The sequence below is a fragment of the Marmota flaviventris genome, chromosome 4 (assembly GCF_047511675.1).
Source record: "Marmota flaviventris isolate mMarFla1 chromosome 4, mMarFla1.hap1, whole genome shotgun sequence".
Taxonomy (NCBI): domain Eukaryota; kingdom Metazoa; phylum Chordata; class Mammalia; order Rodentia; family Sciuridae; genus Marmota; species Marmota flaviventris.
In genome coordinates, this window is record NC_092501.1 from 11,679,819 (window position 1) to 11,691,880 (window position 12,062).

Below are 12,062 nucleotides of genomic sequence, written 5' to 3' on the forward strand. Positions count from 1 at the left end.
ACAGTTGTAGTATATATCCATTCTTCATTCCTTTTTATAGCTGAATAATATTCCATTCCATATTGAGCTCCAACATGATCCTCTTTCATTTCCGATCATCTGCTCAACATGCACATAATGAACACAAATTAAGCCCAAGGCAGGTGCTAAGGGGAAATAGTTGGGAAAACGTGTCCCCTTGAATCTACCACAGTTCCTTCTAAAGAAGGGGACAGGAGCAAATGGTGCCATCTAGTGCTACTTGAGATAATTTTAGGAAATACACTGCTGGGGGAGTGGGGGAAACAAACAAATAACACCAATTCTCAATTATTCTCTTTTTAATTCTCTTTCAATCCTTCTGATTACATCAACAAAAAAGATCTGATCTAAGGTTAGAATGTCTCTAACTGCCTTCTCTCATTCTCTCTTTTTTAACAAAAAAGCTTAGACTTTTGGCAGACAACTGTACCTAGCTGGGACTGTATAATATTTTGCTTTAATGTGTTTATTTTAAATCACTTTCTATTTATAGCAAATTACAAGGTTTTTCCATGTAAGTTGTTTAACATTTTCTTTCAAATAAATTCATTTATGTTTTTTAAAAGTGAGTTAGTTGAAAGAAAATAGCAAATAACATTCAGGTGTTTCGAAGACTTGAGGAACTAAATCGGTGCCTGGTGTCAAACCAACTTAGAGACTGCAGTTTGTCACATTTACTGTGAGGCACTGGGTGATTTTTGTGTATGTTTGAGTGCTTCTTCCAAGTACTGCGCTTATTACTGCGTTCCTGGTTTCATTAATTGACAAAAGCCAAATTTTAGGGCTGGGATTGTGGTTCAGTGGTAGAGCGCTCCCCTAGCATGGGCGGGACCGGGTTTGATCCTCAGCACCACATAAAAAAAAAAAGGCATTGTGTTGTGTCCATCTACACCTAAGAAATAAACATTTTTTAAAAAGCCAAATTTTAAATTTGTCCCAATTCTTCTAATTTGGGAAAGAGAGGCCAAAATGAAGGTGCATACACTATCCCAAAGGTTTTCAGGCAAACAGAGCTCCATGGGCCTAAGTCACTTAGCTCATTAACGTACTAAAACTCAATTAATAGTTAATTCCATTTCCTGTAGAAGCCAGACGCTTTACAAGAGCCAGAAATAGTAAATGGATGCTCCCAGAGACCCGGTAGAAACGGGAATCCACACGAGGTCAAGAGGAAAAAACAAATCAGTCAGAAAAATGGAGAGAGACACCCAGCTCCCTGCCTGGATTCGTTCTTTTTAGGTGAGAGAAGGAGGACAGCACTCAGCTACTCCAAGGCACAAAGAACACTTTTCTGGGGAAGTGAAGTCCCTAAAAGGGAGGAGACCGTGGCTCCTCCGGCCCCGCCCCTCAAATGCCCCGCCCACACCACGCCTCCAACAGGCCACGCCCCTCCGCCCCGCCCACTCCGCGGCTCCCGCGTGCACTGAAGATGGCGGCGGCAGTGGGAAGGTTGCTCCGGGCCTCGGTGAGTGGCTGCCGGCTGGGACAGGTGCGGAGATGCTGCGGTGGCTCCGCGACCCGTTTCCCAGGCAGGATCGTGCCCTCCTGGGCCCGGGGCCGTCCGTCTTCCTTGGAGGGCGCCTGCAGGTCACGGACCCCGAGGCCTTCGCCTGGAGGGCTCCCTGCGCCTGCGCAGTACCGCCTCCCCACCCTGTGCTCGCGGTCGGGTCCCGGAGTCCCTCCGCGCTCCCCGGTGCCTGCTCCCCTTAAGCACCTGTTTCTGTTGCTGGAAACAGGCGTCATGGTCCGTGGTCCTGCTTCTGTCACCGACTCTATGACCTTGGGCAGGTGACTTCGCCTTTCTGAGCCTCAGTTTGCTTTCCTCTAAGTTGGAAAGAGTGATGCCTAAATCAAGGCGTTGCTGGAGCATGGACTTAAATAGTGGATGGAAACACAGAGTGCTGCAGTAACGAAAGCCACTTTCTCCTCCCACCCTCGGTGTTCTCTGTTACCTGCTTTTCTCCTCGTGCCCTCTTAGGGTTCACGGCAGGCCCTGTCTCCTTCCTGCGTCATGCTGGATGTTAGTTGAGCAAACATTCCCTTGAGCCCTGACCAAACTTTGCCAGAGGCTGAACTTTGCTCTACTTATTTGCTTGTCTTTTGGGCTGGAAAGACCTTGCCTTTTCTAAGGAAAACCTTGACATAACACACGTGCCAGATAGTGCAAGGTAAGGATTTAAATACTCAGGGCCTGGCCAGGTCTCCTTAATTTTTTAACCCTCACTGTTGAGTATGAGTGTGAGTGTTTGATTCTTGAGTGTTTGTGTTCTTAGTTTCCCTCCACCTTACAGTCTTTGCTTTTTTTTTTTTTTTTTGTACCAGGGATTGAACTAAGGAGCACTGAACCACACCTCCAGCCCTATTTTGTTATTTGTTTACCGACAGGGTATCACTGAGTTGCTTAGTGTCTCACTTTTGCTGAGACTGGCTTTGAACTCACTATCCTCCTGCCTTGAAGGAGAAGGAAGCAGAAGAGAATATCAAGAACATGGGGACTCAACCCATGCTCCTAAGAGTTTTGGATGTGGTATTTGGTTCACAGGGACAAGGACAGCTGAGGCCATCATGGGCATGAAACTCTTTCAGCAAGGTCAGCCTTTAGTCACCATTTGGAAAGACTTTCTAACAAAGTGTTTCTCTTTCCAGGTTGCTGGACATGTGAGTGCCATTTCTCGGGGCATTTGTGCCACTGCAGTCCTTAGGCCTGTTGCTTCTAGAAGAACACATTTGACAAATGTACAGTGGTCTGGCTCTGCTCTATCAAAATTCACTTTTAGTACCAGTAAGTGTTACTGTGCCATGGTTGGACTCAGGTATAAGGAAACACAAATTATTCTCTCTGGACAGGACAATAGCGCTTACCCCTGGCTATCCATTAGACACTCCTAGGAGCTTTTGCCTTGATGGGGCAGCGGAGGTGGGGGGGGCAGCCTTGTTAAGTAAGTACTCTACCACCAAGCTACTCCTCAGCTCATTTTATTTCCGCCACCTGAGTAGCTGGGATTACAGACTATTGCACCCAGCTCCTTGGAGCATTAAAACACATAGCATGATGGTGTTCAGATCCATGGGAAATTGTGTCTAAACAGTAGGTAACTGACCTCATCAAAAACTTTAAGATAAACCTATCAGAAAACATTAAGAAGAAAATGAATAGACAAAGCTAGGCACAGTGGCATGCTCCTGTAATCCCAGCTACTGAGGATGCTGAGATAGGAGGATTGCAAGTACTAGGTCAGTCTAGGCAACTTAGTGACACCCTGTCTAAAATAAAAAATAAAAAGGGCTGGGGATATAGCTCAGTTATAAAGCATCCCTGGATTCAATCTGCAGTACTTGACAAAAAAAAAAAGGAAGAAGAACAGGCAAGTCATATAACAGCTCAATAAAGAGACAAACAACTGGATAAAATAGCAGTGCCTTAGTCCCACCCCCAGATAAATTAAGTGACTCTGGTAAGACCACTAGTTCAGTATGTTTATTTACTTATTAGTTTATAGGTGGACACAATATTTTATTTTTATGTGGTGCTGAGGATCAAACCCAGTGCGTCACGCATGGTAGGTAAGTGCTGTACCTCTGGGCCATAATCCCAGCCTAGTTCAGTATATTTTAAAAGCTTCCTGGGTAGTTCTAATGTGCAGCTAGGACTGAGAATCACTGAGGCGAACTGTTCTTGCCTGTGTTGCATTTCCTTATTGGTTGCCTCTGTTGAGAGGCATGGGGGCACTCAGGTGCCTTCTGGGCCAACTGTGTAAGAAGGGATGTGAGCGGTTGGTGGCCACCACTGGGAATCAAATCTGTCTGCTGGCTCCAGCAGGCCACTTGGGAGCCAGACCTATTCAGTGGCATCCTTCAATATTTGTGTGAATCTTAGACATTTTTGAGCTTTCTACTTCATTCCCTAAACTGGACTTTGTGAAGATCAGCCTTGGATAACAAGTGATACTTGAAAATGCCTCCTTAAGATTTGTCTTGTCTTTGAGAAATAAGTGTATAATATGTAATGGTTTGAGGGGAATGTTCTAAAGTTTCTCACAATTTTGAAAATACATCTAGTAGTTATTTGATGCCAGAGGCTTGGACCTTTCCTCCACTAGTCCCAATCCCTGCCCCCAGCAGCTCCTTCTGTTTCTCTTGGTGTCAGTCCTAGATAGTTTAACGCTGGATCTCCTTTGTCCCTCACTCCCAGGCAGAAGCAAATCCTCTTTAGTTTTTTATTTTTACTGAGGTGCTGGGGATCGAACCCAGGGTCTGGTGCATGCTAGGCAAGCACTCTACCACTGAGCTACACCCCCAGGCCTCCTTTACACTTTTATCATATCTTTTGCATCCATTCTTTTTTTTTTTTTTCTTCTGTTCTCTCTGCCACACCTCAGTACCTCTCACTGAGATAATTGAAATCACCACCTAACATCAGTTTTACCCGCCTGCCAGACTTATCTGCTGGAAAACAGCTGTCTGGGCTCATCTCCTGTAGAAGAACCTCCCCTGGCTCCCAGTTCTCTCTCCTGTGAGGAGCAGACAGCTCTGTGCCTGGCCTGGCCTGGCCTTCCATCATTCTTGCTTGCTGTGTCTCCAGCTCTTCTTCTCTCCAGACCTTTAGATTCTGTTCATTCTAACCAAATTGCCATAGGCAGTTCCTTTGACACACATGTCCTGTTCCTGCCATTCCTCCATGCTTTTGCCCTGTCCCCTCTAGACCTGGCAGAATCTGAACAATATTTAGAATCCCTCCCCACGTCTCTTGCCTTCTCTAGTTCTACCCCTACTGCCTTTGTCTTCCTCTGGTTCCTTTTGTTTTTGTCTTTGTCTTTCTATTTATTTATTATGGCACTGGGGATTGAACCCTAGGGTGTTCTACCACTCTATATCCCCAGCCCTTTTTCATTTTTTATTTTGAGACAGGGTCTCCCTAATTGCCAAGGCTGGCCTTGAACTTGAAATCCACACCTAACTGTTATGTTCCTTTTTGAAGTTTCTCCATAGCACTTTGTATTGAGTTTGAGCACAATCTAGAGGCCCTTGCTCATCTCATCTTGCACCTGCCTTGTTCCAAGTGTATTTTATTTTTTAACTGACAAATAATATATAATATACAATGAAAACATTGTGTGTGTTTATGAGGTACAATGTAATATTTTGATACAGGTATACATATACATTGTGGAGGGAACTTTGTGGAGGGAAAATTTACTTAAGATATACATTTTCATTCATTCATACTACTAGACAATTTATATTGCAAGTTAATTATCATGGGAAGTTTAAATACAATCAAATCAATGCTGTGTAGCAAGTGGTGAACTCATGTGGGTGTGGGTTTTTTCCAGGCTCCTCCTACCACGCTCCTGCTGTCACTCAGCACGCGCCCTATTTTAAGGGTACAGCTGTTGTCAACGGAGAGTTCAAAGAGCTAAACCTTGATGACTTTAAAGGGAAATACTTGGTGCTTTTCTTTTACCCTTTGGATTTGTAAGTGCAATTTCTGTCACATTTTCCTGTTATTTTTTTTTTTTTAGTTGCTCTTCTAGTTCAGGGGAGGACTCTTTCTGGCCACTTGTCACTGATTGCCTTGTTAATCTGGGGCTACTTCACAAGTGGTAATGCAGCAGGAGGGAGTGGCATTCCCTTTGAAGGTGCATTTTAATGTGGCTCTGTCTTGGGGGCTTTGGAGCAGTGGTTCCTTAGACCAGTCTTTGAAGATGTTTTTGCTGGTCTAAGGAAAGACTAATGATAATAAACTTTTTTTCCTAAAGCTACTTTATTTAGGTACAGTTTTTAAGAGCATTCTTAAAATGTGCCCCCCACTTTTGGTATAATTCCTTAAACAGGACAGTGATAGGAGATAGTAGTTCTTTTTCAGGTGTTAACACAGGAGTCTGGTGAGGATAGTTAACCGATGTGCCTTTTTCACCTGTGAGCAAATCAAGCTAGTTTTTAGACTACTTATTGTTCAGATTTTAAATTCTTGATATATTATCTGATGAAACGTTTTACTTTTTTTCCAAGCACCTTTGTGTGTCCTACAGAGATCATTGCTTTCAGTGACAAAGCCAATGAGTTTCACGACGTGAACTGTGAAGTGGTTGCAGTCTCGGTGGATTCGCATTTCACCCACCTTGCCTGGATCAATACACCCAGGAAGGTAGGCTCCTGCTCACCTCATCTTGCACCTGCCTTGTTCCAAGTGTATTTTATTTTTTAATTGACAGATAATATATAATATACAATAAAAACATTGTGTGTGTTTATGAGGTACAATGTAATATTTTGATCTAGGTATACATATACATTGTGGAATGATTACATCAGGCTAACACATCCAGTACCTCAAATATTTATCAGTGGTGAGGAAATTTAAAATCCTCTTGTTTACCTGTTTTGGAACATACTATCATTGGCTGAAGTCACTGTGCTGTGCAGTAGTTCACCGGAACTTAGTCCTTCTAACTGTAACTTTGTACCCGTTGCTCAGCCTTTCCATTTCCCAACTTCTCCCTACCTGGAAAGTCTGCTGAACTGTCTGTTTCCTGATGTATATGCACAGCTCACTGCTCTTGTATTTTTCATGGTACAGACTGTTGTGGAGACAGGCTCAGCAAGCAGGGGACTTGGTTGGGGTCTGTTGGCCTTCCCTCAGGCCTGTACTCTGTGGATCCCAGGTACCCTGGGTGGCATGTCGAACTGTGGTGATCTGTGTGATCAGTATTGCCTAGAACTTTGCTTGGAAAAATCCAAATTTCTAGCTATGCTGTAGGACCATCCATATGGAAGTATTCAGTGTCTATTATTCTAATTTTTGTGTTTGAGAAATTGGTCTTCAATTCAAAGAATGTTTTAAGAATTAGGAAAAGAAAGGTCTATAGTATTGGCTAGGTTATTAAATCCTGCCTCTGGAAGGCACTTCGCCTTTGTGCCTCAGTGTCCTCATCTGTAAAGTAGTGTCTGCTCCAGGAGGAAGTGGGTTAGCAGGAAGAATTCATTCCTGCTCTTACTGTTACCTGTTGACACTTTTGTTCTCAAACATCGTTACATGGTCAAAAGGTTGTGAGAGTGGCACAGACAACCAGTCACCTTTGTGTTCTTATTAGAATGGCGGTTTGGGCCACATGAACATTGCTCTCCTGTCGGATTTAACCAAACAAATTTCTCGGGACTATGGTGTGCTTTTGGAAGGTGCTGGTCTTGCACTCAGGTAAGAGTCTGTTCCTTGTGAATTCAAAATGGTTTTTCATGTTCAACATCATCCTACACGGACCCTGGCAAAGTGTTTCTTGTGTTTTTGCTGTGGTGGGATGTTTTATTTTTCCTTTTGTTGATTTTTTTTATAAAAAAATTATTTTAGGAAATCATTTTTAAAAGCAAAAATTCCTTAATTTTAGTCCGAATAAGCATTGATGAAATTCCTCCTGTGAGAACCCGGTAGTCTCTCAGAAGTAGCCCAGACAGGTGTGCCTCATCCACAGCCTGTGTCTGTTCTGGAGAAAGCTTTCCATGTCTCCATGGGCACACTGCTCTGGACCTCTGGGGGCCCCTACCATGCCCCCCCGCCCCTCCTGGCAGCGAAGCCCTCAGGCTGTTTGGAGAAGGCGCTGTAGCAGGGCAAAGAGGCCACCTTCTGGTGCAGTGACAGAAATATCCCTGGAATCAAATAGATCTGGACTTGATTTTTTTTTTTTTTTTAATCAGCTACTTAATGGCTGTGTTTCTTTGAGAAAGCTATTTACTTCTTGGAGCCCAGTCTGCCTTTAACTACAGTGAAGATGAATATCTCACAGGTTGGTGGTAAGGCAACTGGAGCTTTTAGTGAAGTTCCTGGCAGCGATTGCAGCTGAGATCTGCCTCCGAATTCCATTTCTGCCCTCCCTTGATCTGTGATTAAACCTCGACTCCTTTGGGTGTGAAAAGCTTTCAGTCTCCCACAGTCGCATGCTCAGATGCAGCCTTCTTGGGAGGAGGGGAGCAGAGCGTTAAGAGCTACCCTGCATCCCGAAGCTTATGGAGAACAGAGCGGGATGAGGGAGGACTGGGCGGAAGATGACATCAGGAAGGAGGGTCCCACCCCCAGGTACCTCCCTGTTTTGCTGGAGTCACCCTGAGCTCAGAAAACCTGCCCTCTCTCTTTGCTGCCCTCTGACCTGCTCTCCTGGGTTACACCTGAGATTTTAGCTCTGGGCAGCTCCTGGTTGATGTCAAGGTCATTGTTATGTCCTTTAATAAATCACAAGCTGGCTCCCTTGGAGGTGGCAATAGCAGGAGAAAGAATGTGGCTTTTTTCAGGGTCCCTTTCCCCGTGGGGTCTTTATGATTTTTAAGTTAGCCCCCACCAGGGTCAATATTGGTATTACCAATGATCTTTAATCAATCTAGTAAGTTAACCTCTCTGGAGTGTGTGGGCCCTGTGTCCTCCCTGCTCTACCTCTGCTGCTGCCAGGGGCTCCCTTCCAGAAGCAATTACCACGGCTGGTTCAGCCTCAAAGGCGAGACCCCTAAGCACCAGGCCTGGGGAGGGACAAGCCCCTTTCACCTGGAGTGTTCTTGAACGTGTCTTTTCCCCGAGTGACTAACACTTGGACTTCCCACACCCTTAGGAGAGGGATGCTACAACCACTGAGTTGGGTGTACTGTGTACATCAGAGCCTGAAAACAGTCACTATGGGGTGGGCAGCCTGCCACACTACCACTGAGTGACCAGTCGTCAGGAGCCCACATCTGCTCGTGTGGACTTGGAGCCAGCTTGCTCTGGCCACAGATATTTCCCATGGGATTTCCCCCCAACCATCCAAGAATCTGCTCATTTAATAAGTATTTGTTGGATACAGATAAAATACATCTCTGTCCCTTCCCCTTTGCCTGTGGTTTCTTGCCAGGGTTTGATACAGCTGCCCAAAGAATGCTGGCCAAGTCATTAATAAGTAAAGAAGTCTTTGCTCTCTCTAGTTCAGTGACTTTCAGATACTATGTGACGTTCAGGGACTATCCTGCATGTTTTCCATGGTGGCCTGGTTCAGTCCTGCATCATTATCTGTCCTTAATAAGAGATGATAAGCTCTTTATACACTCCTAATTTTAAACATATGACAGCGCTTAATTTAATAAATGTTAAAAGGAAAATTAAAGACAGGAAAGGGTAGTAGTTAGACAGTTGTTTCAGTTCTGGTACTGTTGTGTTACTGAGGAGAAATTCTGAAACTATGCAGAGGTCTCTTCATAATTGACCCCAATGGAGTCATCAAGCATCTGAGTGTCAACGACCTGCCCGTGGGCCGGAGCGTGGAGGAGACCCTGCGCCTGGTGAAGGCATTCCAGTTTGTGGAAACCCACGGAGAAGTCTGCCCAGCAAACTGGACACCAGATTCCCCTACAGTAGGTTCTTTTCCCAAAAGTAACAGGATCCGGCACAGGGTCCCAGGTCCTCTCTGCCTCAAGGGCATATCTATCAGAGGGAGCCTATCAGGGGACCAGGGGTAGACTGTGCAGTGGGAGAGGCTGTGGGGGTGGGGGTGGGTTTACAGAGCCAGAGACCACATATTTTAAAGAAACAGGCCGATTTTTAAAAATTGTAAAGAACACCAGGCATGGTGATACACACCTATAATCCCAGCTACTTGGGAGGCTGAGGAGGAGGATTACAAGTTCAAAGCCAACTTGGACTGGGGAAATAGTGGTACAGTGCCCCTGGGTTCAATCCTCAGCACTGCAAAAAGAAAAAAAAAGTAGTTTAGGTTAAAAATTGGGAACTTATCAGCTTCCAAAGTCACTGTTACACATTTATAAAATATTTTTGTATTTTCAGATCAAGCCAAGTCCAGCGGCTTCCAAAGAGTACTTTGAGAAGGTGAATCCGTAGATCATCCCCCGTGCCCTGCAACTTCTGATGCCAGGAGAGAGCCACAGCTGGAACCTTTTTAGCATTGCAAAGATGATTATTTATAGAAGGAAAAACCTAATGATGCTTGTATTTATATATATCACTCTAAATGTTTTTGTTTCTGTGACACTGGCTAAGCCTTTCTAACAGTAGTTGCTTAACATCAGGAGTCACTGGGATCATCTTGAAGGCCTGGCTTCTGTTTCTTAGATCATGTCTTTAGTGGATAAAGGAAACACTCTTTAGCCTTACTTGTACCTTTGTCTACGTCTAAGTAGCACAATAAGTGCTTAAAGCTTCTGATCAATGGTCCTGAAAATTTCTTCTTGAATTTCTTTGTATTAAACTGCTTTTTTTTTTTTTTTCAAGGTAACAGAGATCATAAGTTTTACATTATTAACCTTAGCAGTCCAAGTTAACTCTCAAAATGGAGATATATGTGATGGAAAGAACTGTGAATCATGTTATTTAAAAAACATGGTGGCAAAGTGACGTAACTGATCATGCATGATCCCTATCCCTGAGGTTTATTGTTTACATAGTTGATGAGGTGTGATTATAAAGGATATATATTGAATTATTAAACCCAGGGATTGCTTTGAAATTATTTTAATTATTTGCTTTCTTGAAGTGCTCAAAGTGATATGTATCATAAAAAATAAACATTTAAAAATATCTGCATTTCTTTTTTTTTTTTTTTTTGGTACTAGAGATTGAATGCAAGGCTGTTTAACAACTTAGCCACATCCTCAGGCCATGTGTTTATTTTTATTTTTTTAATATATTTTTAAATTATAGGTGGACCCAATATCTTTATTATATTTCATGTGGTGCTGAGGGTCAAACCCAGTGCCTCATGCATTCTAGGAGAGCACTGAACCTCTGAGCCACAAACCCAGCCCGTGTTTTTATTTTTTGAGACAGGATCACACTAAGTTGCTGAGGCTGGCTTTGAACTTGGGATCCTCCTACCTCAGCCTCCCGGCACAATATTTGCATCTTTAACATCAGCTGTTGGGTCAGCTTATTCTGGGCTCTACTCCTCCTCCTCTGATTACATATCAACAAATAATCATTGGGCATTTACCACAGGAGCCACTTGCAGGGAACTCATTTAGGTGCAAGACAGATATGGAAACATTGTTTCAGTGGCCACCATGTGCTAGGCACTGCTATGGAAGCCTAAGAATGAATAAAAAAGACCCTGCCTGGGCTGGGATTATAGCTCAGTGGTAGGGGCTTGCTGGCATGTGAGAGGCACTGGGTTGGATTCTTAGCACCGCATACAGATAAGCAAAACAAGGGTCCATTGACAACTAAAAACAACAACAACAAAAAACCACTTTATGCACTCAATCCAGAGGGAAAGCACAATAAACAATAGAAATACAGAGTATTAGGAAGGAAAGTAGGGCGAGGCAAGGGTCTGGAGCAGAGTTGCAGGGTTCTAGGTAGGGTTGTCAGAGTATGCCGCTATAAAGATTCAGTTTTCTAATCTAAAAATGAGGACAATAGTTGTGCCTATCTCAGGGTTTTTATGAGAGTCAAATGAGAGGAAAAAGGAAAATGAGGGTGGTGGGGGAATAAGGGTTTTCCTGGCAGAGGGCACGGAAAGAGAACTGAGGCAAGGGTGAGCTTGGAGTGGAAGAAGACTTGCTAGGAAGACGGAGGTGGAGCATGAATAGTGAGAATGGCAATAGGGCCTCACAGAGTGCCTCTTGGGCAAGATAAGGACTTTGGAATCTGTTGTAGAACAGGGAACATTTATCTGAAAGGTTTTTTGGGGAAAAAAATTGACAACCTGAGTGGCTGGGGTTGTGGCTCTAGGCCCTGGGTTCAATCCTCAACACCACATAAAAATAAATAAAATAAAGGTATTGTGTCCAACTACAACTAAAAAAAGTCTTAAAAAAATACATAGACTGAGGGCATGCCTGTAATCCCAGGGACCCAGGAGGCTTTAGCAAGAGGTTCACAAATTCAAAGCCAGCCTCAGCAACTATGTGAGGTCCTGAGAAATTTAGCAAGACCCTGTCTCTAAAAAGAGCTAGGGATGTGGTGTGGTGGTTAAGTGCCCGTAGGTTCAATCCCTGAGTACCTGGTACAAAAAAAAAAACAAAACTGAACTGTAGGGCTCCAAGGTGGGGAAGCAGAGAGGCCAGCTGCA

General features: G+C 43.9%; 1 protein-coding gene and 1 non-coding gene across 2 annotated transcripts; one reads left to right on the top strand and one right to left on the bottom strand.

The window, feature by feature from the left end:
* Positions 1-1,403: 1,403 nt before the first annotated feature.
* Prdx3 (peroxiredoxin 3) lies at positions 1,404-10,570 on the top strand. The gene is made up of 7 exons (XM_027930362.2): positions 1,404-1,486; positions 2,668-2,803; positions 5,355-5,496; positions 6,034-6,169; positions 7,116-7,219; positions 9,225-9,390; positions 9,821-10,570. Exons 1-7 carry the CDS (start codon positions 1,451-1,453, stop codon positions 9,872-9,874), a joined length of 774 nt encoding a protein of 257 aa, XP_027786163.2. The 5' UTR covers positions 1,404-1,450; the 3' UTR covers positions 9,875-10,570.
* Trnaa-agc (transfer RNA alanine (anticodon AGC)) lies at positions 4,248-4,320 on the bottom strand. Its single transcript has one exon. It is a non-coding gene; the product is annotated as a tRNA-Ala (tRNA).
* Positions 10,571-12,062: the final 1,492 nt, after the last annotated feature.